General features: G+C 36.5%; 2 protein-coding genes and 1 long non-coding RNA gene across 3 annotated transcripts in view; 2 read left to right on the plus strand and 1 right to left on the minus strand.

The window, feature by feature from the left end:
- CCDC73 (coiled-coil domain containing 73) overlaps positions 1-7,814 on the plus strand; it is a 106,028-nt gene extending 98,214 nt beyond the window's left edge. Inside the window, exons 16-17 of the mRNA XM_004264416.2 lie at positions 1,916-2,049; positions 7,092-7,814. Of these exons, the coding sequence (XP_004264464.1) occupies positions 1,916-2,049; positions 7,092-7,307 (350 nt within the window). The 3' untranslated portion in view covers positions 7,308-7,814. The remainder of the gene's footprint in view (positions 1-1,915; positions 2,050-7,091) is intronic.
- Positions 7,719-24,860, minus strand: EIF3M (eukaryotic translation initiation factor 3 subunit M). The gene is made up of 11 exons (XM_004263971.4): positions 24,722-24,860; positions 21,905-22,037; positions 20,725-20,863; positions 20,317-20,440; positions 20,069-20,163; positions 14,799-14,882; positions 13,587-13,686; positions 12,877-12,958; positions 9,208-9,351; positions 8,368-8,428; positions 7,719-7,912 (listed from the first exon to the last, which is right to left on the minus strand). The coding sequence occupies exons 1-11, from the start codon at positions 24,761-24,763 to the stop codon at positions 7,792-7,794; spliced, it is 1,125 nt and encodes a 374-aa protein (XP_004264019.1). The 5' UTR covers positions 24,764-24,860; the 3' UTR covers positions 7,719-7,791.
- The window catches only part of LOC125965280 (uncharacterized), a 34,137-nt gene continuing 33,946 nt past the window's right edge, over positions 24,722-24,912 (plus strand). Inside the window, exon 1 of the long non-coding RNA XR_007478994.1 lies at positions 24,722-24,859. This is a non-coding gene — a long non-coding RNA (uncharacterized LOC125965280). The remainder of the gene's footprint in view (positions 24,860-24,912) is intronic.

Raw genomic sequence — 24,912 nt, forward strand, 5'->3', positions numbered from 1 at the left:
TACTCAGCCATAAAAAGAAACAAAACTGAGTTATTTGTAGTGAGGTGGATGGATACAGAGTGAAGTAAGTCAGAAAGAGAAAAACAAATACCGTATGCTAACACATATATATGGAATCTAAAAAAAAAAAATGGTTCTGAAGAACCTAGGGGCAGGACAGGAATAAAGATGCAGACATAGATAATGGACTTGAGGACACAGGGAGGGGGAAGGGTAAGCTGGGACGAAGCGAGAGACCAGCATGGACATATATACACTACCAAATGTAAGATAGCTAGCTAGTAGGAAGCAGCCACATAGCACAGGGAGATCAGCTTGGTGCTTTGTGTCCACCTAGAGGGGTGGGATAGGGAGGGTGGGAGGGAGACGCAAGAGGGAGGAGATATGGGGATATATGTATATGTATAGCAGATACACTTTGTTATACAGCAGCAACTAACACAGTGTAAAGCCATTATACTCCAATAAAGATGTTAAAAAAAAAAAACACCAAAGTATAGGAAACTTGGTAAGTTATAACAAAAGAATCTTAAATGGATTGCAGTTTACCTAAAACTTAGATCATTCTTAAAATAATCAGAAACAAAAGATTATAAAACAATTTTTTTAATCCTCCAGAATTAAAAAAAAATAGGGAGAGAGTTAAATGGATGAAATACATGACTTAATATTGAAGTACTGAAGGTGGGTGATGAGTACATTGATGTTCATACCCTTCATTTTCGTGTATTTGAAAATTTTAATATTGAAGATATTTTAACATAGAGATATACTACATAACATATATAGGTGCTGTATAAATGTAACTTAAAAATAACTATTGTTTAAGAAGTATGATCATGATAAAAATGTTTATTTTGCTAATAGCAATCTCATAGTTAAAGTTGTTAAGGTTGTCGTAGACAGTCTTAGATTTTACGGGAACTTTGCCTGTTTAACAATACGTGTCTAGACCCAGTGAAGAAATATGGATTACAAGGAAAGCTTTGCATGGCCTTCTGACTTAATAGGCTTCTTTTAAAAAGGAAATTGAGAAAATTTTAAAAAGAAAAAATGTGGGAATTAAAAGCAAAATAAGTATATCTTGTTTACTGGCATGAATGGAGAAGTAATATAGGGGAAAATAGAAAACACCAAAACACTGTAAAATCTCACTTCACAAACTGTAATTTTCCTGATATAATAAAATGTATTAAACTTCAGATTCCATTAATTTTGTCTGTCAAATGCTGTGGTTAGTTTAATGCTGTTAGTCAATGGACTGGTCTAACATTTACCATTTTCTCACAAGTCCTTTCTTCTAAATTAAATCTCAATCATATAAATTAGGATGGAAGGAGAGATGACTAAAATTCTATAGAAATTCAACTTGTAAAATACTCAGACTTACAAAAGATACTCCTAAATATCTTTTAACCTTACATGTTTCTCTAAATCATTGTTATCTATTTATTAAAGCCCAATGACCCCCTACTAGACAGCCCTTTGTTGGATTTTTTATCATGGCCAATTTCTTTTTAAATATATTTTACAAATCTTTCAGTTGGTTCAGACTTTTCCCTTTGAATTGGTAAGATGTTCACTATATAAATGTTTATATGTGTAGGCAGTGCAGTAACCAGGGGAATAAGGATAACATTTTAAGGTATGTTATATTGCTTTAGAAGATATTCATACCATGTCACTAATTTTAATGTGAAATCAGCAGGTTTTAGAAAGTAGCAATAAAAAAATTGTTTTCTGAAATGAAATGCCTAATGTAAGGGCAAACCCTATGGAAACCAGTGTTCAAACTGAGAAGAAAATAGAAATTGTTACTTTTTAAATGCAAAGCATAGGATCAGAAAAAAGTTTAGTCACTAAAATGAGTGCCTGGAGAATAAAATTTAGTTGTCATTTCCTTTTTGTCAACCAGATAGTACCAGCATTAACAGAGTTGCTGACATTTTGAATAACTCGAGTATCCATCCAGATCCCAGGAGAGAGCCCAGTGAAGAGAGGAATGCAACTGCAAAGACTTTTTGTGATTCTTCTTTTCCCACAGAACACGTAAGTCAATTAAAAATATTGCGGAGCAGACCTTAGTGAGCTAATTCTACAGATATGTGTAGAACTGTGTGCATCTGGATGCTTTAAGACCTAACTGATCTTCAAAATAATATCAAGAGGGCAACATGGCACCATTTTTCACAATTAAGTTTGATGGAAAACAGCAGGAAAAAGTCACAGTGTATAAATCAAATAGATATAATCCAGCCTGTTTTGGGAAGGAGAGTGTGAGGTAGTGTATTAAGTACTGATATTTTTTAGTCACCTAAGTTTAGGAATAGTGGCATTTGAGCATTTATTTATTTATTTAAACTATTAAAAAAATAGTTCACTCATTTGAGCATTTAAAATTTTAATAAAAGATGCCTTAAATAATCTAATCAATAGAGTTCAGTTGTTTTTAACAGTGCTTAAGTTAATTTATATTATTTTGGGAAACTGACTATTGCAAAGGAAGAATTTGTCTATTTTACATTATTTCAATTAAAACACAGTATGTGAAAGGATCAAATATTCATAAATATATCAAGTATGGATATAAATATTAAGCAAAGTATTTGTAGAGATTATTTGGCTCCAAGAGTCCATTTGTCATATGAAAAGCAAGTAACTACAACTGACAGATTTTTTGGGGGGAAAATTTGTAAGTTTTTTAACTTAGTGTGCAAAACTTTAGTGCAAAAAAGACTGTATTAAAAAAAAGGCTGTTATTTTTCAAAATCTAAAAAACAATTACAGGTATAACTGCTAAAAGGTAACCTAAAAAGTTTAGGAAAAATGACAAAAAAAACAACTGCATAGTCACTGTATATTTTAAATTTTAGAGATGCACATTAAACAACTTTTCCTTTAGCACATCTAAAGTGAAAATTATAATACTAACACAGCCTTAACAAGTAATAGGTTCTAACAGTACATTTAATTTCCATTTTTAAATTGGAGAAACCTCAAGATAGCATAACTCTCCCTTTGGGAAAGTCGAAACTAAAATCAGGATCTACCTTTTCCACCTTTGCATAACTGAGCTCAAAAACAAATCGTTTCAGCTTGATGTTCAAGTGTACAATCTTTAAACTATGGTAACTAAAGCGCAGTGGGCCGGGCACTGGGAAATCTAAGTTCTTACCTTGGCTAATTGGATAAGTCATAGAATCAAAGCAAAAGCAAAAAGAAGCTTGAGTGTCAAAGCTAGACACCCATTCTAATTGGGTTGAATACTTAATACTTCTAATTGTCCTGTTTCAAACAGTTTAAGGGTATGATGGAACATTTCACATCTCCCTTTCAAGCCCATTTTTATAATAAACCCAATAGGTAAGTTCTTTGTATCTGATTCCTAATGCCTTTTCTGTTAATTAATGTTGTTAAGAATTTATACTTATAGAATTTAAAACTCTTTCGTAGAAGTATTCCCACAACAGTCCTACATCTTTAAAAACAGATGAGGCAGGGCTTCCCTGGTGGCTCAGTGGTTGGGAGTCCGCCTCCTGACGCAGGGGATGCGGGTTCGTGCCCCGGTCCGGGAGGATCCCACATGCTGCGGAGTGGCTGCGCCCGTGGGCCTTGGCCGCTGAGCCTGCGCGTCTGGAGCCTGTGCTCCGCAACGGGAGAGGCCACAATAGTGAGAGGCCCGCATACCGCAAAAAAAAAACCAAAAAACAGACGAGGCAGTGACACAAATGTGAAGTAATTTTCCAAACTCAGTAATTTTCCAAAGTCATTAGGAACACAGTCTGCAGTGGACTTTGACTAGGTATCTTGGCTCTTAGTTGCATGCTACATAACTTTCTCAATTTTCATAATATAAAAAATTTCTTCTCAAAATACTGGTGTATGTAAAACACTAAATGTCTGTTTAGCTAAGTGATTATCACTAGGCATCAGGCACTATGCTATGTATCATTGTCCCAGCTGAACCTTGATTACCAATTAACATCTAATGCGGGACAAATTTAAAAGCAGATCACCTCTTGCCTAGTCTACTGAAAATGCTTTGATCCCTGGATTAAACCAGGCCAATCTAGTCTCTTTATGATGCCTGTTTACTTGCTTACATACACTTTTCTAAAATCAGGGGCTGTTGAATGACAGCTGGAGGGCCAAACGCAGCCGACTGCTTTGCTTTGCCTGTAGTTCTGTGGCTGCTTTTGTATTGCAATGACGGAATCAAGCAGTTGTGAGACCACTTGGCTCACAAAGCCAAAAAAATTTACTCTGGCTCTTTACAGAAAAAGTTTGCCAACTTCTGTTCCAAATGAAAAGTGAATTTTATGAAGACTTATAGCCAGAAAGGGCATATAAGTTCTTTACATTTTTCAACATATTTTTATGCATACTGTCCACATCAATCCTGTAAAATTCTGGGTAGTTATTATGAGCTAATCCACTTTTCCCCTACAGATCCAGAGCAACATGAAGAGTGTTTTTTATTCTTAGAGCAGGGGTTAGGTTGGTAGCCTGCTGCAATCTTGATTATACCCAGGAATGATGGGAGAGAGGGGCCAGAGTAAGCAAAGAAAGCCACTTATTTTACACAGCCAGTGATATTAGGTTCATTTAAGTTAATTTTTTAAAAACATCTTTATTGGAGTATAATTGCTTTACAATGGTGTGTTAGTTTCTGCTTTAAAACAAAATGAATCAGTTATATATATACATATGTTCCCATATCTCTTCCCTCTTGCGTCTCCTGCAGGCTTAAATAAAAAGGACTAGTACCAGGGTAGGGGAAGTTCTAGGCCAGAGTAGATCTTTTGAGTCAGGCAGAGAGGTTAGGAGGCAAGTGATTTTTATGAGAAGAAAAGGAAGGAGCAAAGATATGTGGGAGCATCCCTGTAACTAGAATTACTTCTGTAGGCTGCAAAACCTAAATTAAGCTAAATAGGACAAGTTTTATTAAGTGTAAACTTTAAAATTACATCTTGTTTCTCTCTACAGCCAATCCTTCCTGCCCCTCCCACCAAGTAGGTAAAGGGAAACAAACTAAAGCAGATATGTATAAATGTCTCCTTCCTTATTCAAGATTAAAAGTCAAGGAATCAGGATTTTGGAAAATTAGGTGATTTGTACTTGATATCAAATGCACCAGAACGCTTCTAGCATTTTGTTGGCAAAACAGGACCATTATGTTATATAGATCATCAATCATTTTACTCCAAAATCAGTAGCAACCTACATTTAGATTTGGTCTATTTCTCTGTAACTATTCTCAGTAGTGCATGAAACTGACACACTGCCCACTGCACTTAGGAAGCAGGTTCTCAGTGTTGCATGGATGACTAACATTCATTTTGGCCCTGTGAGCTTACATGAAGTACGCTGAACACTTATATGCCAGACATTATGAGAAATATACATTTATGCACATTTTTATCTATTATGTTACTCTTTACAGTAACAGCATTTTCTAACTAAAAGAAGCTGATGAGAAAACTGAGGCCCACAAAAGTTAAACGACTTAAGGTCTCTTGGTGGTCCTGTGCTGATACTTTTTTCATCTGTTATTTCATAGGAACATAGGCAATCAGACAAATAAGAACCCAGCATTACCCTAAGGATCAGAGGCTAAGACTCTGAGGGGACTGGCGGCTGACTAGAATTCTCAGGAACCAAAGAGAGCAATCCAAAAGTTCCCTTTAGGAAACTGAGGTTAAATGTAAACATTTAAACTCATTTTAAAAATTATTACTATATAATCTCACTTTGAAAACACAATGTTACAAATATGCCATTTTTATCAGACTGGAAAAGATTTTAATGTAAGGCAGTACTCAAAGATCTTCACAAAGACTTATGAACAAATGACATTCATTATAGCCTAATTTATAACAGTAAATGTTTTCCAACAACTTAAATGTATATTTAAGTATATTAATTAAATTATGGAACATGGAATATGATGGAGCCATGCTCTTTCTAGAGGGAAATGTTAAAAATGTTTTTAACCCAACATAGAAAATGATATAAATACGATACAAATTTTTTGAAAGTGTATATATAGAGGAGTCCTGAATATTTACATCAAAATGTTTGATGGTGGCTGGAATCTTGGGCAATTTTAATCTAATTCTTATCCTATTCCATACCTCTAAAATATATTCCCTTTCAACAGAGGATTTTATCTGAGAATCTGGTAAGTCCATAAAAGATTTTTTTCAAGAAATTAATTTTTGATAGGGATAAATTGGAAACAAATGTTAACAATAGCATAGTTAAATGATCATCCATAAGAAGTATTTTGCAGCCACTGATATTTGCTTATGAGAAACTTTAATGACCTAGGAAACAACTCACAGAGGGAAAAACCGAGATAAAATTCTATAGAATGGTCAAATACGCTAATAGAAAGACTAATAGCAAATACCAAAATGTTGACAGATCTCTGGATAGTGGATTACTAGTGATTTTTAGTTTCTTTACACTTTTCTCTATTTTCTGAATTTCCAGTAATTATTTTATAATCAGAAGAAACCTTAAAATGGAAAACTTATTTAACATGGTATTAGAAGTACGACCCAATGTGGTGCCTTGGAAACATGCCAGCTTCCAAACACCTCATTGCTCTTTCCTGTTTCTCCAACAATGGCGCTCTGAAGCGTAAGAGGAAACATGAAGTAAAAGGCAGTTTTTATATGGCAGTTTACTTCCGTTAGCATTTTAAATTTTCCCCTGGCTTTGATAGAAGTTACAAAACATAGACATCTCTGGGAAGGGAAGGGGAGTAGAGGACAAAACAGATTTTTATCTGCATTGTTTTAAATATGTTTTCTTTCAATGTAAGCTTAAGACCTTTAAGGAAACGTTTGTGGTATTCCTGGAATACATTAGGGATCTTGAAGAGCTACTACATAAGCCTACAGATTCACATTTTATAGTTTTTTGGTGCCAAAATTACTAAGGTAGTTGTTGAAAATTAGCCAAGAAAACGGTAGCTTTTATCACATACTCATAATTGCAGAGGCTTAAGGATTTTCTTGAAACTTGATGATTGTTTAGAAAATGAGTAAAAATTTCAGTGGTAAAACAAGTTTGGTATTTCCTAGGTGAAAACAAAGCCTCTGAAATCAACCCTGCCACAAAGCCATTTTCAGGAAATCAAGATCAAAACCAGTGGTTTGGCTGTGTCTTCTACTGGTGAAGATGACTGGCAGAGCTTGGTAACAAATCAAATAAATGAAATTGAAAAGTTTCTAAGCTCCGAAAATGACAACCTACCTAAAAAAAGAAAAGCAGAAGAGATGGTAGGAAAAACGGATTAAAATAATGTTGATAAATGCTTTCAGTGGTGAACTGACTTAATTGAAATATTGATTGGTTTAGACCAGAACATGACTGTTACATCTAAAACTTTATAGCTGTAGTCAGTTTTCCAACTTTTTCTGTGATGAAACTGTGTTACCGTTAACGTTTTCTCTCAGTAAATGCTTCATTTAAGATAGCGAAGATTGCAAGGTTTGATGTTAGCATTCAGTTTCCCTTAATTAAATGTGTCTTTCCTCCATATACTCTTTCATCAAAGCTCTTGCTGCACACTCCAAAACCCTTCCTTACAGAATACAACTTATGTGTTATACAAAACAGACGTAGTGACCCTTTGTAATCTATTACTTTGTACGCCCTGAAGATTGTGATTTCTTTTAAATTTGAGACAATAACTATCCAGACTATAGTCAGATTTCAGGCTATAATGTTTTACTATGATTTAGATTTTCCAAAAAGAACAAAATTATATAGCATAAAAATTCAGGTATCTGAAAGACTCAAAAGGCTATTTTTCACTTTGTTCAAGTTTTGTTTCCAGGCATTAAGTGTGTCATAGAGTTGTTGCCATTGTTGTTTTCCAAATGTCCGATGTGTGCTATGACTGGAAAAATTAAAAACAAAGTTATTACTCAACCTTTTATCCTCTGGTATTTTTTTTTTTTTTTACAATATTACACACTTCTATCTAGTTAAAAGCAAGTTTAAATATACACAGAAGACATAATGTAGAGTTGTAAGAATGATTAGAAGCTTATTATTTAAAAAACCTTTATTTGCCATACTGATCCTAAACCATCTATTTTCCTGAACTACATAAATCAGACACGGAAGTCATTAATATTCTAGCCAGTACTGAGCCATTAAATGAAATGTGCTGGAAAATAGGACTCTTTCATTAAATAAGCTAATCACATTCAGTCTGAACTTTAATAAAATTATGATAAATAGCAACTATTTAACTACAGTCAACTGCTGACACCACCTTGGTTCTCTAAACATCTAAGTGAAATAGAATAAATTGTTCTACAAAATGCTGCAAAGTATTAAGTGTCTTACCTGACAACTACTTTTCTCTGGGTTTGATCAATTTTGCAGTAGACCATTTTAGTTCTTACCGCTGAAAAAAAGATGTTTTACATGACATGTTATATGGAATATTCCCAAGGAAAACAGCCTAAGGTATGAAACTGTGACCAAGTAAACCATAATAAAACTTTACAGTTTTCCAACATTATTTTACAAACTGGCTCTTTGAATTTAATAACAAGCCCAGCAATGTAATGCAACCAAAAGGAAGGCCATGAATTTGTCCTCTGGTTGCTGCGCCTATCTATATTAAATATCACATACAGTTTTCATTAAGAATTCTGGCATTCTCTGAAATCACATGGGGGCGGGGGGGGGGGGAACGGGGCTAGTTTCTTAAGATATTATAATACATGTTATTAATCTTAAAAGTCCTAATTAACAGTTAAACCACTTTATAATGTAATTATTGAGGAAGAAGGTGCTATTTCTAGGCCAATCATAAAAAATTGGTAATGGTTAATATTTGCAGATCATTTACTATGTGCCAGGCACTGAGCTGAGTGCTTTACCTGCATTAATTCATTTAACCCTCACAACCGGAAGACCTAGTCTCAAACACAGGTCTAATACTAAAATCTAGGCTCTTAACCACTATGATATACTGCCTAAATGTCTTTGTTCTACATGACTTCAAGGAATAGACACACACCAAAAACCACATAGCTCTTTATATTCCACTGAACTTTCACTATGCTACAAATATAATCTTCTAATCTATTAAGCTCAGTTTCAAGATTAAAAATCTTATGTTTCATGGGGTAGGAAGAGAAATTCTAGGAAAAAACAAAAATGTTCCAATTGCCTTACCATCAATAACAAATGCTTCAACATCATCAGCTCCAATCTGAAGTTCTTGTTGCATTGTGTCAAAAGAAATTTCTTTATTTTCCACTGCCATTCCCATAAAAGTAAGTAGTCTCATTTTTGCCATATTCTGTTCATGTAGTAGGCCTGAGTAACACAGTAGTGAAGCCAGATGAGTATCCATACTAATTACAGTCCTGCATGATTACAACTCTTGTGTAAAATCGTGGAAGTCACTGTGTTTGGGTACTTATACAGAGTAATTTTCACAAAGCTTATACTTACAAACCATAAACTAACCCCATAATTAAATTATGAAGCAGTTAAAATTATTTTTCTATAACTACATTTCTTTATTGCTTCAGTGCCACAGGTGATAGATTCAAAGTTAAGAATAAGCTATAAAATGGTATTTTTAGGCCCTAAGTTTTATACATTTTACATTTTTAATATTTATTTATATATTTTAGGAGATAAAGTATACAAAGTACATTTCGTAAAAACATTCTTATTTAATTGAATTAAACTTACTTTTACTAATAGCTCTCCATTTAAACACAAGATTCCTTATCTACTTACTATTTGTTCTGTGTCTGAGTTACTGGCAAACATGGAATTTTAAAATATTTTAATATACATTCACTTATGAAAATATTCCATTTCCCTTTAGACCACTTTGGACTTAATACTTAAAAATCAAAACTGCAGAAGTGTATTTAACATTTATAGGTTTAAAATGGTTAGTACTAGATAAAATTAACAGTGATACCTGTTCTTTTTAAGGCAAAAGTAGAAAAACTGTACAAATAATCAAATTTTGCCTTATAATTTCTAATAAAACATTCTGCTACAATTATTCAGATCACAAACAACTGTTAAACCTTAAAGGAACAATGAATTACCTAGTCCTGATCCTTTCACTTTAAAAAAACAATAAAACTGAGTAAAGAGATTAAGTGATTTACTTTTTAATAACAAGGTGGCAGTACTAGGCCTAGAAAAGAAGTTCATTTATAAAATAAATAACTAGAAATACAAATACCTACAAATCCTGAATATCCAAATTACCTATTCCTAAATAGAAGCTGCATTATAACACAAACATACTTGACTTGATGCTATTTCTTAGTTACAAAAACAAGTTTCTAAAGTTAATTTAGAAATACTTAACATGTTCCTTTTCTCTAAACTTGCAACTTCTGTAAACTCAGCAAATGACCAATCACGTACCCTCTAGTAATTAAGAGCCTCAAGTTTGTACTGTTAAAAAAGTTCTAAGCACATTTAAAATTTACAACATTCAGAATATTAGCAGAAGACTAGGGAAGTCCATTAATATAGGACATAATTGTTAATTAGCTGTAATTATGATGCAGGCTTTCTATTTGGCACAGATTCAACAAAAACATGATCACCATAACTCAAATGAATGAGGTACCCAAGTAAGTACTGCTAACCAGGTTTAATGGAAATCTACAAGCATCAAAAAATCAATTAGTGCACATTAACCCTAATTAACAAATGCAAATTAGATGCTGATTAACTTTCCGAAGCAAGAACGTAGCAACTGGATAACACCAGATTACATGTGGACATGTTAGGGCAATTCAGTTGACACAAGATACTGCTACTGTTGGCCCAAGTTGTCAGTGTTAATAAGTGTTCTGAGATAAACTGATGCCACCTGTGGAACCTAGACATTTGTAACCAGACTTTCAGCTGTAATAAATGTTTAATACATCTAAAAACCAAAAATAAACATTTAGTAAGATGTTTTCCCAGAAACATCTTTCACAAACAAATTTCCAATAAATGGTTGCTGATTTGCACAGATTGCGAGAAACAAAAGGCAAAATAGGGAATCTGATTTCTGGTTTGCACAGAAATTCTATTATGTTTTTTCTATCACAGAGAATACTAAAGATTTTTCTCAATATTTGGCAATATAAGAAAATTCCTTAACATTACCAGTTCAATGGACATATTTAGTTCTCTTTTAATATGATAAAATGATAGAAACTCCTAAAATTTTTAATATATAATTTAAAATACTCTTGAAATTAGATTTGTTTTACTGCTACGCCCTGTGCAGTGACAAGCTTACCGTAAATCAAAAAACTTAGAGGAATGAAGATTGTTTCTAGAATGAATTATGTAAAACCATGATCTAACACGTAGAAACCTGCATTTAAAAACATTTCAAACTGATGTTTAAAGTAAAACAGAACCAAACTTAAAGGCTTTAGGACTCTTGTTCTCAAAATCAAACTATTATGCTAGTGAAGTCTGAGTTTAGACTTGTAGGAAGCTGTGCTTTGTTTCATGAAAGTAGAATATTACCTTCAAAGAGGAAGTCACAGTGTTCTGTGTCATATTTCAATTTTAAAGTTATAAAAAAAATCTAATTTTATGGAAACATTTATTCATTACTAATATGTCAAAACCTTAATGCAGTAATAAAAAAATGTGCATCATTGAGCAATTTCTGCATTGTCACTGACCCCTGTCTTAAAATGCTGCAATATAGAAAACGTAATTTTAATGCATGCAATAGCTTATGAACCAGTGCTCCTTTGAAACAGTCAATTACACATCAATGGGGGAGTGTCAAAGTGTTAATTACTACTCCTTTTTCTTTGGTGCGTAAATAAAGAGGTTGCTGACATTAACATTCCATCACATAGCTTCATGCCAGGAAACAAATTAACTGGGACAGAATGTGGTTTTCTGGGTCTAGTGCACCTGGCAAAGCATTCAACACAAACACACTTGCATCTACTTTATCTTGGTGTATTTCAAACGCCTTATTATGTTCAGAATAATTCAATCTTCCCAATTCCAATGGCTGCACAAAATTTACAGGTGACAGGAATTAATGATTACCAAATTGAGGACTAATAGTATAATCAAAGTAGATTATAAATGTATTCTTTATCTACACTTCAACCAGGAAAACTAAATTCAATTTTAATATGGAAAATATAACTAGTCTCTAATGTGTTCTGATTATTGCCCAGTAGAAAAACAAAGCACCTTAGCTTCAGTTGACTTCACTCTCAAAAAATGGGTAATTTTAGAACAATTTAAACCTGTTCAACTACAGATTTTCTAAGTTTTCCCTTTTTAATTTTAGCATGATAAAAACATGCTCCAGAAGGAAAATACTAAATATATACTATGCAGTTTGCTCAATGAGGATAAGATTCAATTCGGCCACATTTACTGAACTCTGTTGGTCTAGAAAGAAAGCTCCAAGATAAAAATCATAAACCTTAAATTAAACTTACTATGCTGTCTTCAACAAACTGTAGTTAGGAAAATTTCTCCTATCACACAAAATCACAACTCCATTTCTAACTCTATCTTCAGCTTCACGCAGATGTGCTTAGCAACACAGTATATATATATATACTTCTATAATTTGTTAATGGGGGGAGGGGGAGAACCAAGTATAAAAGACTATATTAGAAGGAAAAAAGCTATTTGCTACAAATGTGACTATGGCTTTTTAAAAGAAGTACCAAAAATGTAAATCACTGAGCATCTAAGGAATAAGATCTTTTACACCACTGGTTAGGGTAACCTACACATAAGGCCATGATCATATTTGCTGGATCTTTCATTCCTCTCTCTCTCTCTCTACCCCTCCAAAGAAAAATCCCCACAACTTACCAAGTGAATCAATGAAGTCTTTATTATTCTGATAAAACTTGACATATGATGCCAATTTAGCACTCACAAAAATGGTTAAAAGCTATACAGATAAACACAAAAAGACAAAGATACGATATTCAATATAGAATTAACATTTATACTCAAGATACTTTTAAGACATTGACTCCCAGCAACAAGACTCCACATTTCCTTCAAGCAGAAATTTCAATCTGTTTGATCAAATTACCATCTAAATTTGCTTTCATTAAAACTCATTTAGATGAAAGAATCAGTAAATACAGTGTCCTCTAAACGATCTACCCCAAGAGATGGTGGAAATGACAGTACAAATAGAAATAATCCAAAATGTATTTATAATTGCACTTGAAAAGTACATTCATCTGTTTTTTAAATATCAGATTTATCTTTCTAATTGGGGATAGCTGACACTATATACTAAGAAGAAATCTGTATTCTCTAATTTCATAATGGCCAGGCAAGTGAGATGAAGGAAAGGGAGGAAGAACAGGAGGCATGTGTTTGGTGGCTGGAGAAAAGCTGAATTCTAGTCCTAAATTTCAGTCTGTTCCTGATACAAAAATGAATATAGTTCTTCTCTTTCTAGATTTCTCTAAGAGTCATGTTCATTAATACAAAGAAGTAGAGTTACGGTTCAGCATGTTAGATTTAGGAGAAAATATTTTTAACATTAAAGATAAACTACTTACATCATGAATAAGCTCGCCTTCCAAAAACTTGACTGGTTTTAAAGTAAGAAGATGGTCAAAAAGAAATGCATTTGGGTCTTTCAATGCTCGCACAATACACCTTAATTGGAAAACAAAAACCCAAGCTCAGAGTATTGAAATTCAGGTACTTTTCACTGCCTTTGCAGACTGCAAAATATATTCAATTAAGTGAAATATCTATGAGTTCAATATACACTGCATTAAAAAAGCTACAAAACTGGGCTTAAAACAGGCCAATAAATCTATCAGTGATGTCCATTTTAATAAAATTACTCATAGAGGGACTTCCGTGGTGGTCCAGTGGTTAAGAATCCACCTTCCAATGCAGGGGCTGCGGGTTTGATCCCTGGTCGGGGAACTAAGGTCCCACATGCTATGGGGCAACTAAGCCTGTGCCCTCAACTAGAGAGCCCGTGTGCTGCGAACTAGAGCCCACGTGCCCCAATGAAAGATCCCACATGCGGCAACAAAGATCCCACGTGCCACAAATAAGACCCGACGCAGCCAAAAATAAAATTAAATAAATAAAATTTTAAAAATAGTTACCATGGACAAAAACAGTTGGAGAGAAAGCACCACCAAAGTAATCAAAGAATAAAACAGCACCAGTATTTTTTTACTGTTTATGCCAGACACTAAGGTAAGTGCTTTAACATGTATTACTTCATTTCATCCTCACAGCACCCTGAGAGACATATGGTATTATCATGCCCATTTTATCAAAGATGGAATAACCCTATAAAGAAGTTATCATAATTTCCATTTCATAGATTTAAAAAACTGACTCTATTCTTATTGCTACTAAATAGATCTAGGACTGTTTGAAGCAGTTATTCCCATTAGCAATGGGCTAATTTTTACAGAAAGCCACCAGCCTTTCCCCATCTACATACCTTAGTATTAAGGTAAAATCAACCCAAGATTAGGTTCTACTACTCAGGTTGGGAACCCCCACTGCAGCGATACCCCAAACAGCAAACACCATGTGGCTATTTCACATGCATTCTTTGGTTTCTTTCAATACCAAATCTTGAATTTTGGTATCTACATTAGAATCCTCATGGCGCACATGGTATCAAATGGCTTTGGATCACTGGTAGATGCAAACATGACTTCAGCTATATGACTGAACGGTGTAGCTCACCTCCACCCTGTTGACAGTCATCATTGGAACACTGTGTTTAACGTTACCTGTGGGCATCAACTCGAGCCTGGGAAGCATTGTCCTCCGTGTAACTTCCTAGCAATTCCACCATGACTTTTGATGCAGCATCACTAAAAAGAAATACAGCTTTAGGAATTTCACAGTATCATTACTGCTATCCATTCATTCAAAAATATTTACTAAGTGCCAGGTACTGTGTTGATGATACATATAATGGTGACCCAGAGACACAGTCCTCCACTATGGAAAAAGTCACGGAACTTTCCTTCTAGGAGGAAAGAGAGACGACTAAGGAAAAATAACAAGTGCCATAAAGGAAATAAATGGTGATGTAATAGAGTAACAAGAGCAGAGACAGGAAAGAGGAGGCTACTTCATATAGAATGAGCAAGGAAAGTCTCTCTGAGGAAATGACATGTAAGCTGAGATCTAAAGAATGTAAAATAATTGGCCATGAAACGTACTAGAGGTAGAAGGTGGGGGCTGGATGAGCTTCCAGGCAGAGAAGACCAGGTATAAAAGCCCTAGGTGAGGAACTTCGCTGGTGGTACAGTGATTAAGAATCCGCCTGCTAATGCAGGGGACACGGGTTCGAGCCCTGGTCCGGGAAGATCCCACATGCCGCAGAGCAACTAAGCCCGTGCCACAACTACTGAGCCCGCATGCCACAACTACTGAAGCCTGCGCACGTAGAGCCCGTGCTCCGCAATGAGAATCCACTGCAACGAGAAGCCCATGCACCGCAACGAAGAGTAGCCCCTGCTCGCCACAACTAGAGAAAGTCCGCGCACAGCAACGAAGACCCAACGCAGCCAAAAAAAAAAAAAAAAAAAAAGCCCTAGGTGAGAAAAAGGTTTTGTGTCTGAGAAACTGCTAGGATAGTACAGCTGAAGTTGAGCCAACACCAGATATTTAAATAACTCCACTAATGATATCCTTCCAATTGAATCATCCTTAGAATTATGTAGATGATCAATTTTAACTGCAGTGAAAAGTACAAAATAATTAAATGCATTCTCTCAATCTGAACTCTTTGTAAATGTTTATCTTCACCCTTCATTTCTTCCTTTAAACTGATGAATCTTCAGCCAGTTACAGAAAGCTTAACAGTTCCCCACCACCTTTTTTCGTTTTCTAAAAGCCCTTCTTTCTCCCCACATCTGGATTCAACCTGGGTAAAATCAGTAAGAGCTATACCATTTATTTTAAAAACTTAAATGATATTCTAAAACTCCCCCACAAAACCAGGATTCAATTAAATTATTATCTTGCACCACATGCAAGCATAGGCACAATTTCCAGTTTTAACAACCATAGTATACTTCAGTCTAATACATCTTATCAGTTAAAGAAATCTGAATTCACAAAGATCAGATAAAATGGTCCATTTAAAGTGCACAATATCTGACATATAATGAGGACTCAGAAGATATTACACAATTTGCACTCATCAACCACCAATATAAACAAAATCATGAAGGGGGCACCCATAAACGTAAGCATTCTTACTAAGAGGGCAAGGCAACTCTCAGAATTCTATTTAGAAGCAGAAACAAACAAACCAACAAAAAGCCAAACAACAACAACAAAATGACCATTTTCTGTGTACTAGACAAAAACCAAATCTTAAAATTTAAATCAGCAGCATGACAGAAATTTGAATGAGCATCCTTCCCTAGTTCCTTAAGTGTAGGTAGCATTCATCAACTCAGGGCCCATCACTACCAACAGGTTGGGAATACAATGGTTGACAGACAAGGTTCCTAGCCTTCACTGAGCCTAAAACCTCATAAACCTTTTAACCAAGCGTGTGAAGCGCCATGATAAAAGTACAGGGTGCTGTAAATATGGGAGGAGCATTTCAGGCAGAGAAAAGGAGTTGAGTGTAGTTCTAGACCAAACATAGGCAAACTTTCCATGAAGCACCAGGCAATAATTATCTTAGGCTTTGCAGGCTATCTGGTTTCGGCCGCAACTCAAGTCTAGGCAAAAGCAGCCACAGATGATACATAAATGATAAGTATGGGTGCATTCCAATAAAATTTTATGGACACTGAAATTTGCATTTCATATAATGGTCACAATTCAAAAAATATCCTCCTTCTTTTGATTTTTTTGGTCAACCACTTAAAAATGTAAATACCATTCTTAGCTTGTAGGCCATATAAAAACAGGTACCAGCCTCTGGTCCAGACTGGAAAAGAGCATGGGTGCTTTTGCAGCTGACACAGGTTCACTATGTCTAGGGTATGATATACCAAGAGGAAGGGTATAGGGTCGTGTGTATGTGAGAAAGAGGGAGAGAGGGGGAGAGAAATGGAGGGAGGGAATATCTATACAAAGAAAACAAAGTTTCTGTGGTTTGTCACTGCACCATACAAAAATGGCAAGAGGATTATTATCACATTCACCAAGCCCATGCTACTGCAATAAACAGGAGCCCATGTCAGAAAGGACTTATATGCCAAACTAAGAATTCTGTACTGTATGCTAAAGAAAATGTAAACCTAAAGAATGAAAGGCTGAAAGTTTTGTTTCACAAAACCGCTGTAGAGAGAATAAACAGAAGACCACTTCAACATGTCTTGCTTAGGAAAACAGAAACTAATTTAGAGGGAGAAAACGATAAATTCATTTTGGTCACATTGAGTTTGAGGCAACTATGGGCCACATCTAAGTAGAACCAGGTAGAAAGCAGTTGGACATAAGGGTCTGAAGCTCAGAAGAGAAGCCCGGGTTGAATGCCTCTGGGAAGGGCATACACTCTAGTCCCATAAACCACTTCATACTGCCTTAAGTCACTGCTTCTTACATCCACTGCTTTTGCAACATGTTCATTTTTCAGAAATATTCATTTAGCACTTATATACTAAGTACCTACTCGTGTCAGACACTGTTCTAATAATGAACAAAAAGTTCCTGCCCTTGGGAAACTTACATTCTAGAGGGGACTGACACATAATAAACATGAAAATATAGCATGTCAGTTAGTAATAAGTGTAGTGGGGCCGATAATAAAATAGGGATGAGGGGAAAAAAGCAATGTGATGGTAAGGGAATACTGTTATTTTTACAGATAGCCAGAGAAGGCCTTTCTGATGAGGTATAAATTGAGCAGATTCGAAGAAGGGAGGGAGCCACAAATGAGGTGTGAATGAAGCAAAGAATCTAGACAGGTGCCCCAAAAGCCAACTGAAGGAAGTGTTTCAAGAAGGAAAGAGTGATCACCTGTGACAAATGCTGCAGACACTTCCTAATATGTTAAAATTAGGGTATGTCTAGGAGAGCACAAGATGGGTAATGATGTCTTATCTCAATTTCTCTCAGAATTAGCTTTGTAATTCTTTGTAATTACCTTAGTTATTTCCTCTTTACACAGAAAAGACTGAGGATCTACTAAACAGCAATTAGAGAAATCATCCAATGAGCAGTCATCAACTCTGATAAGCACTAGACATTCAAAGGGAAACAGTAACACTCATCATTTTAAATTACTGTACCAGAAAAAAGACTAACTTTTTATTTTATTTATTTATTTTTTTTGCGGTACGCGGGCCTCTCACTGTTGTGGCCTCTCCCGCTGCGGAGCACAGGCTCCGGACGTGCAGGCTCAGCGGCCATGGCTCACGGGCCCAGCCGCTCCGCGGCATGTGGGATCTTCCTGGACTGGGGCACGAACCCGTGTCCCCTGCATCGGCAGGTAGACTCTCAACCACTGTACCACCAGGGAAGCGCAGACTAACTTTTTAAAGATGAGCTTAAAAAAATGAAAAGGATGATAGGAATAAAATATCCAATATTTACTGAGTGCTTTCTCAATAAGGAAACCACTATTTTAAGAACTTCATGTGTACATTAGCTTATTTAATCTTTTCAACAACCTTATGAGATAAGTACTACTATTATATCCACTCTGAAGTTGGAAACTGAGGTACAGAGATTTATTTAGTGTCATATACAAGTAAGAAAGCCAAGGTTTGAAATCCCAGTAGTTTTATTCCACAGCCTGCACATTTATAGCATATGTTAAAATATGGACTCTTTCTCTAATAGCTTTTATGCCCTCCCCATTTGAGACTGTCCAATATTAAGACTACCTACTCTTAACAGTTACTGACAACTGGCTAGAATGCTGCCACAAGTGTGCTAGCATGTAACAGACAGTAGCCACTGATACAAAATGAAATAGGCTATTAATGCAAGATTCCCTATTTAACTTCTTTTATAATAAAACGCTGCAACTTTCACAACAAAAATATAATTTCCTCCTGTATTGTTAAATGTAAATGATCTGCAAAAACTTTACATTACTTTAACATAACAGAAACATTAATCTTATTGATCGTCTCTAATATATTAAACACCCTAGCACTGAAAGCAACTATAAAAATTGTGCAATAAAATTAAACCAAAGGGCTTCCCTGGTGGTGCAGTGGTTGAGAGTCCACCTGCCGATGCAGGGGACGCGGGTTCGTGCCCCGGTCCGGGAAGATCCCACATGCCGCGGAGCGGCTGGGCCCGTGAGCCATGGCCGCTGAGCCTGCGCATCTGGAGCCTGCGCTCCACAACGGGAGAGGCCACAGCAGTGAGAGGCCCACGTACCGCAAAAAATAATAATAATAAAAAAAAACTAAACTGAAGACTGATTACTTTTCCTAAAAGTTTTTAACCACTATGTGAAAAGAGAAATTAAAAAGCCAGGTCAAAATGGTAGGATTATCCTTCAACCCTAATTCTAAAAACTGGGCCAAATATATCATTTGGTAGCATCCATAAACTGGATGAAGAGTAAATATTTTGGGCATGAAGTTTGCTGGGCTGAATACAAGCCTTAGAAACTCAAGACCTTGCAAAAGCACAATTAAGTACCATTTAGTACAGTCTATTGCAAAATTTCATCTCGGGGCACTGTTATATATATTAAGAGACTCTGACTATGACTATGACGGATAGACTCTCACCACCATTAAACAAAAGTGATAGCACTACCCTATACTAAGACATCAAAGCACCATTAAATAACTTAGTCTAATATTACACACAGCTTTGGGATTAACAGTTGTACCATTTTTAGAACAAAAGCAAGTTTTGCTTTTTAAAAAGTTTAAAGATGGGAAAGACTATTTTAAACTTTGCAGTTATCTTTAATTTAGTAGGTGAAATTTACAGAAAGAAATTTATAGCAACTCCTTAGAGAACGAAGTAGAGCAAAATCACTTATCCTACCTGTCCTTAAAAAAGTCTCAACTACTTACATTGCCATTATGTTTTAAGTCAGTACATTAATTCTGAATACCTTTTCTTACAATCCACAAGTGCCTCATAAAGTAGCCTTAAAAGGGTGTGTTTTTTCTCAGTGGTGAGGTTCCAGTCAGAAATCCATTTCCTAACCTACAACGAGATTGACAAAAAGGAGAAAATTTAGTGACACAGTGAACATATTTTCACAATTTAAAAGATAACATTTAGAAGACATATTTGCTTATTGGAGCTCTAAAACTATACTTCTTATAAGCAGAACAAGTATTTCACATGGTAACTCACTTGATCCAGCTCAGTTGGAATATACTGGATGGCCCCACAAGATGCTGCCACTTTAATGAGGCTGCAATATACTGTATATCTTACAGGAGTATTCTTATCCATCCCATGGAAAAGGTTGCTTAGCCTGGTTAACAAACAAATAATAAAACAATGATGGAGATCAGTAACTACGATAACTAAATTGAGATTATATGTTCTGACAACAAACTTGAAAGGGATACTATTAAGAACGTCACACTACAAGGAGGGAAATGGTGCACAGGAGAGTTAAGTGACTTGTCCAAAGACACACCACCAATAAAAGTCACAGGTGACAGTCAAGTTCTAGAATTCTTGCTTTTAACCATTAAATGACAGTAACATGAAGAGCCCCTTGAAAAACTGGGCCTCTTCCAGTTCTTAACTTACAACTGCAGTCTCAGAGATGGGCGTTCACCTTCCCGAAATTTGACCAGTTTCTCACACAGGCTTTCAATCAGAGCTTCTTGCTTATCTGCTTCCAGGATCAACAGGAGGGATACCACACTGTTCATCACACTTTCAACATCTACACATGTATGGATGACACAACAGTGATATTATAATATTTAATGTATCTTGTTAAACATGTATTTCCCGTGTTTTAATACACCAAAGACCATTAAACATAAAACACTTAAAAGGTACTCTGGCTACTGTAAAGCAGTTCTAAAGAACACTTTTCCTTCAATGGTGTGCATTATACTAAAAAACATAGTGCACATGAATTCAAACTAAACCAGCTCTGTTGTATAGTTATCATTCAGAAAGCAACTCACACATTTTATTGAAGGATGAAGTTACTACCCAAGATTTGGTTTTCAACCAGTAAAACAGAAGACTGATTTACATGTCTATGTAGTATACAGTTTCAATTTTACTAGCAAGATACTAATTGTACACCAAGTTTAATCTCAAACCTTAACCAGAGATTTTAGGACTCCCAATTTTCAAAATTTCCCATTTTATCTCAATAAATAGGGAATCAGCCAAATAATTAAATCAGCTTTTAGATTACCTGAAATTGTATTCCATCTCATATTAATCTAAACCTTATGAAAAGATTCATTTTTTCCTTCAGTTCATTCTGAAATTACCAGTATTTACCGTGTGCAATAACACTCAAAAAACATGCAAAAAAGATGTTTTATCAAAATAGGCTTATTTCATGAGTAAAACAGATGAGAATAAACTGAAAGTGTGTGCAAAGATTAAAAACAACAGTGCTGGGCTTCCCTGGTGGCACAGTGGTTGAGAGTCCACCTGCCGATGCAGGGGACACGGGTTCGTGCCCCGGTCCGGGAAGATCTCACATGCCGCGGAGCGGCTGGGCCCGTGAGCCATGGCCGCTAAGCCAGCACGTCCGGAGCCTGTGCTCCGCAACGAGAGAGGCCACGACAGTGAGAGGCCCACATAACGCAAAAAAAAAAAACAAAAAAAAAACAAACAAAAAAACAACAGTGCTTAAAAGTTCTAAGGTCTAAAACAAAACAAATATAATTCACATGAAAGTTTTAAAAGTAGGTCCTCTATGATTAGTAAATAATATTACAAAAAATTAAAGACAAACCTTTATCATCTTCCTTCAGACATACATCACAGGCTTCAATAATTTGAGCTAAATCTACATGAAGTCCACCTTCTGAGTTCTCTTCTGAAATTTCAGCTCCTTTAGATTTCAAATAAGCTCGAAGCTCAGCAGCCTGTTGAATCAAATAGGGTTGCTATATATATATCTATAAAACGAACTATGTATCACAAATCACAAGATTTCAAACCATTCTGACGTATTTCTAAAAAAATAAAATGTAAACACAGCACTTAATGATAACTTTAAATTATGTTAAAGTGCCTTTCCCCCAGCTCATCCACCATCACAGCCCCACAGGTTTTCGTCAACAAGTGGCTACACAGACCCACTATAACCCACACTGATCACTGTCAAATTTCCCTCATATCACCTATATATCCTGCTGGACTTCCAGTATACAGCAAAAACTTTTCTACTATAACACAAAGCTTTTTTGGGGAGGAGGAGTGGGGGAAGGGAATAACTGATCTGATTTCTTTTAAAGAAGTTTTATTGCTCTCAGGTCTACATAACACAATACTTTAAAAAGTTACAGACATTACCCTGGCAAGAAAGTAATCGTTCGTTAATTAAATGTTTGAGGACCTATCTAAGATAAGTGCTGTGGGAGACACAAAGATAAAAAGGTGATGCCTTTGAATGTCACCTTGAATAAAATGTTTCTATCAAATAGCATCTACGATGTAATTACTCTTTTAAAATGCATACCTGGATCAGAAAGCACTTTTGGATCTATAAAAACATAACTATAGTACTACATCCAGATATTTAAATATTTTCTACTCTAATGCATATATAATATTTAACAACTTACTCTTCTGAGGACTTGGTATTTATGGCAACCACACATGAATGCAAACAGTGTTTAAGATAATAAAATGAAGAACTGAAATGGAGATGTAGGGATACCATTAGTAAATATGTAGGCATCACATTTCTAAACCCACAAATATGTCTGGCTACCTAAGTGTATTAAAGCTGTTGCTCTGATGGTGCTATCATTTCAGATAACACAGTAACTTCACATGAATTGGCATCATAAACAAGATTTCATAAAACAAACCTCACCATATCAGAGTGCACAAAAACGTCACTGCATATTTCTCTATGAAGGAAACATGGTATGGTTCCCCCCTACCCCACAAAGGCATCTGTTCAGTTTCTGCTTTGTACCCACAAAGCAAACTATTCAATCAACAGTTTATTGTTTTCATCTGTCATCCCTACTGGCCACAGGTGGTTATGGAGTGGTAAAAGCAAAGAAAAGGAAACAAGGACTCTAAACGCCACTTAACTCTAATCAGAGAATATGACCAAAGTTTAACGCCCAAAGCAGTCACCTATTTACTGTGAAACAAGAACATTAGCATAACCTAACTAGAAATGACACTTTAAAACTAATATAATCAATGACAAGAACTTCCTGCATCTACAAACCCTCTTCTATGTTAGAAAAAAAAAAAACCACTTTTTTTCAGTCACCTAATAGCCAATTGCTGATAACGTGATTCCATTCCTACTCAGATAGGCCTTTTTTTCCTTCCACATCTTCTTTTCTAATTATGCTCAACTCATTCCCTAGCCTTTTTTTCCCCCCATTTTTCTTTCCCCTTCTTCCTTTGCTCTTCAGGACTGAAGGTCTGCATTTCTACCATGGGGGGGGGGAATCACATCTGCAATTCTAAAAGTTATCTTACACTAGTATTGATATTTTCTCTTCTATCGAAACCAAAATTTCCATGTTAGTGGAGTAGCAGAAAAATACAAAATGACAACCCTTAACGACTTCACAGAATAGTTTTCAGTTCTGCAAAATTAGAGAAAATCATTTCAAGTTTAGTTTAACTCCCACCAACTAAAGTTTAACTTTTGTTATGGGGAAAATGAGAAGCATGAGCCATGCAAACCAAAGAGCAAACCCCAAACAGAAAATTTAAAAATATTAAGATTGTTCACCAAATGTATGCCTCAAAGTATGAGGATGGAATTGACGTTATGCGTTCAGGTTACAGAACTCTCACTCTTGCTCAAGTAAGAATGTAAAATAAGGGGGCTTCCCTGGTGGCGCAGTGGTTGGGAGTCCACCTGCTGATGCAGGGGATGCGGGTTCGTGCCCCGGTCAGGGAAGATCCCACATGCTGCGGAGCGGCTGGGCCCGTGAGCCATGGCCGCTGGGCCTGTGCGTCCGGAGCCTGTGCTCCGCAATAGGAGGGGCCACAACGGGGAGAGGCCCGCGTACCACTAAAAAAAAAAAAAAAAAATTCTAAAAAAAAAAAAAGAATGTAAAATAGGGCCTACGTATAAAATAGGCGTCACCTGTGCCCTTGTGGTCACAATAATAATATAGCCATTTTGATTTTTAGTACCAAATTATTTTTCCCTGAACTGCTTACGCCGTCTCAAGATTCGCCACCTCCCACTCCGGATGTGGCTGCATTTGGAGGACGGAAGCAGATACCCTCCGCAATGAGTCAAAAAGTACCGTGTCGACAGACAGCAGTGACTCCAGGCTGGAAGAGTGCCGACGCCGACCAGGAAGTTGGCCGTCAGGCCTCGGGCCCAGCACTGGGAGTGCTGGCTGCCGGGCAACCCCAGGCCTCCAGGAACGCGCGCCCCTGCCTCGCGGCCTCGGCACTCCGAGGTGTGGAGGACTGAACCGCGGCTCTCGGCTCCGGGGCGGACTCCGCGGGGCGGCGTCCCGCTCGCCCGGCCCTGGCTCGGCCCCGACTCGGCCCTTCACACTTCTGAGCCTCCCCTACACCCTACCCTGGCGGCATCCGCCTTCCGGGAGCATACCTGATCTTCCTCGCTGATGTCGATGAACGCCGGGACGCTCATGGCGAAGGCTGGAGCACTTAGAACACTCAGCCCTCAAACCACGCCGACCGGAAAAAGGAGCTAGGCCGCGCGCCGGCGCCTCACAACCGCTTCCGGGTCAGCCTGCGCGGGTCTTGCGGGGCGGGGTCACCAGGACGGGCGAAGCCACG

This window comes from Orcinus orca, chromosome 8, assembly GCF_937001465.1.
Source record: "Orcinus orca chromosome 8, mOrcOrc1.1, whole genome shotgun sequence".
NCBI lineage: Eukaryota > Metazoa > Chordata > Mammalia > Artiodactyla > Delphinidae > Orcinus > Orcinus orca.